The following is a 2,551-nucleotide window of genomic DNA, read 5'->3' on the forward strand; positions in this document are numbered from 1 at the left end:
TGTCTTTAAACATCAACTCATAAGATATTTATATAGATCCAAAATCTTAACTTGTAAAAGAAAGACAAAATCCTAATAGAAAGAAAAATTTCTTAACGGAATTGAAATTTTAAAAATCCTAAACGGACTTAAAAACTCTTTAAAAAATAAAAAATTTTAAAACTACTGTAAATACCAAAAACTTTAAAAATTATTAAAAATAAAATTATTAAATTAGTAATAAAAATCTTCAAATCCTCCTATATCATTACTATATTAAAAAAACTACTATAAATAAAAATTAGTACCTCATCAACAACAATAACATAATTAATTGTTGCTTAATTTATATAACAATAAGTAATATTATAGTAACGAGTGTAGAGATATAACTAAAGCAAGTGAACAAAAATTGGTGTCTTCAAATACTTTAAGCCCACAAATAATATTACAAAGTCAACAATCAAATATAAGGGTACACAAATAAATATTTTTGATAAACAAAATGAATATCATTGAAAAATGGATGGATATGTCACTTTAAGGCTTCCTAACGGGAATAAATTTTGACTATTAATGCCTATCTATCTCTTATATCAATTTTTTTTCACAAACGGGCAACTTGCAAAAGAGATAAAACTATTGTAATTGCTAACCGTACCCTAGCCTAAGACAACACTTTATTAGCATGCATCACAATACCCACGTATAAACCAAATTTCTTATATCTGAGTTTAGCATGTAACTATACCAAAGATAAAAATAACCTACATTTAGCACATAAGTATATCATAAATTTATTACATCATAACATTATTTGTTTTACTTACCCTGTCTATCTGTGTAAGTACTGCTATTGCATCTTAGTTTAATTTTGGTTTATGCAAATTTTCAACAAAATTTCTAATCCTCGTATTTCCTAGCTAATGTCCTCTTCATGTTTACAAAAAAAAACACATCCACAATCATTTAATTGGATTCCTTGGGTTTTCAGTCTTGCTCTAGTATTCACAAAGAATTAATTTTATGGGCTGCAAATGGTTCATTAATTCTCTATAGACTTAGCTCGTTCTGCTTCAAGACTCAGGGCATTAATTGTTCATGACTTTCTCTTATATAAAAAAGTGGAATCTGTCACCTCAACGGTCTCACACAATCGACCCTACAACTATCTATGAAGAGGTAAATCGAGAAGTTGCAGTTGACCACGACGGAAGAAGGTATTGTCTCGATTTCGTCGAGATTCAAACTTTTCCCCTCTTCTGCAACATACGTTGCTCCGTCGTAATCAAACTTAGCTATGCCCCAGGAGCATTCATGACTTTAAACTCTCAATTTGACGTCAATTCAATTCGATGTTTAAAATCTAATTTATGATCAATTCAATTTAGCTTATTTTAAATCAATAAGGATAAAATAATTAGACACATTACATATATGTTCTAACATCGATCTTTGACAAAGTATTAATTCATCCATCACCTTCTGCGTTTGCATGTGTTTGATCTAAATGAAAACTGACCATCGATCTCTTGGCTTGTCAAAAAATTAATAGAATCAAATTAAACTCACGAAAGAAACACTACAATTTATTAGATCAAACGACACTATTACACCAGATACACCCACGCACGTTGGCTGATCATGCATTTATATCAAATTTATTCAAAACAAGCGAAGACAGACGATCAACAAAATGGATGATCAGATTTCGAAATACTGATAGATAGATCAGATGCATGCATGGTCACATAATTAATTAAGAGCCAAAGAGACTCCGATGGAATTAATATAGCGGTCGTACTCGCCAAAAAATCCAACAATTCGACCGGCCACCACTGGAACAGGGAACTCCTCGTCGCCTTCTTCCCCAAAAGGCCCATGCTCATTCTCCAAGTTGGTCTTAAATCCGAGCTTGGTGATGCAAATTTCTCCGTAATAATTTTTGAAGGATCCAACTATCCCGTTGATATATTCACCACGCACTAGTTCGAACTGCATCCAACAATCAACATCGATCTCAGAATCGATATATATATTATATATATATAAAGCTAGAATGTTGGCCATTTTTCTCACGTACGTACCTCGTGCAATGAACCACCACTGCCGCCTGCTCGATATGTTTTGACTTCATTCCGGGCATCGACGTAGGAGATCTCCAAACTGTCGACGACGTCTCCCGTGTGGAGTCTGACCCTTGTGATTTGGGTGGCAGATGGACCGATGTCAAAGCTGCTGTAGCCTCCTCGGCCTCCCCATGGCCCGATCTTGATGTTATGCTGGTCAGCCATGGCGAACGACGAAGGCGAGCGGCGAAGGCGAGCACAAGGATGAACAAAAAATCTCGAGAGATGGGTAGGCATCGAGATGCTTGAGCAACCGGCGAAGGGGAGCGGCGAACGGCGAACGGCGAACGGCGAACGGCGAACGGCGAACGGCGAACGGCGAACGGCGAACGGGGAGAGCGACGAATCGCGAGGGATTAGGCAAGGAAGTAGGGTATAAGGAAATTCAAACTAACCGTTCAAATTAAAAGATATATAAGGAAATAGTTTAATATAAGGAAATT

At 35.6% G+C, this 2,551-nt stretch overlaps 1 protein-coding gene across 1 annotated transcript; it reads right to left on the reverse strand.

The window, feature by feature from the left end:
• Positions 1 to 1,541: 1,541 nt before the first annotated feature.
• Positions 1,542 to 2,273, reverse strand: LOC141830663 (protein GOS9-like). Its single transcript, XM_074718078.1, has 2 exons — positions 2,067 to 2,273; positions 1,542 to 1,974 (listed from the first exon to the last, which is right to left on the reverse strand). The coding sequence occupies exons 1-2, from the start codon at positions 2,271 to 2,273 to the stop codon at positions 1,735 to 1,737; spliced, it is 447 nt and encodes a 148-aa protein (XP_074574179.1). The 3' UTR covers positions 1,542 to 1,734.
• Positions 2,274 to 2,551: the final 278 nt, after the last annotated feature.

The sequence above is a fragment of the Curcuma longa genome, chromosome 6 (genome assembly GCF_044706935.1).
Source record: "Curcuma longa cultivar G26 ecotype Majalengka, Jawa Barat chromosome 6, ITB_CL_G26_1.1, whole genome shotgun sequence".
In the NCBI taxonomy this organism is placed as follows: Eukaryota; Viridiplantae; Streptophyta; class Magnoliopsida; order Zingiberales; family Zingiberaceae; genus Curcuma; species Curcuma longa.

Coding starts and splice junctions, on each gene's coding strand:
- LOC141830663 (XM_074718078.1), bottom strand. CDS start 2,273: ATGGCTGACCAGCATAACATCAAGATCGGGCCATGGGGAGGCCGAGGA. Junction 1,975..2,066: donor GTGGTGGTTCATTGCACGAG/GTACGTACGTGA, acceptor TGTTGGATGCAG/TTCGAACTAGTGCGTGGTGA.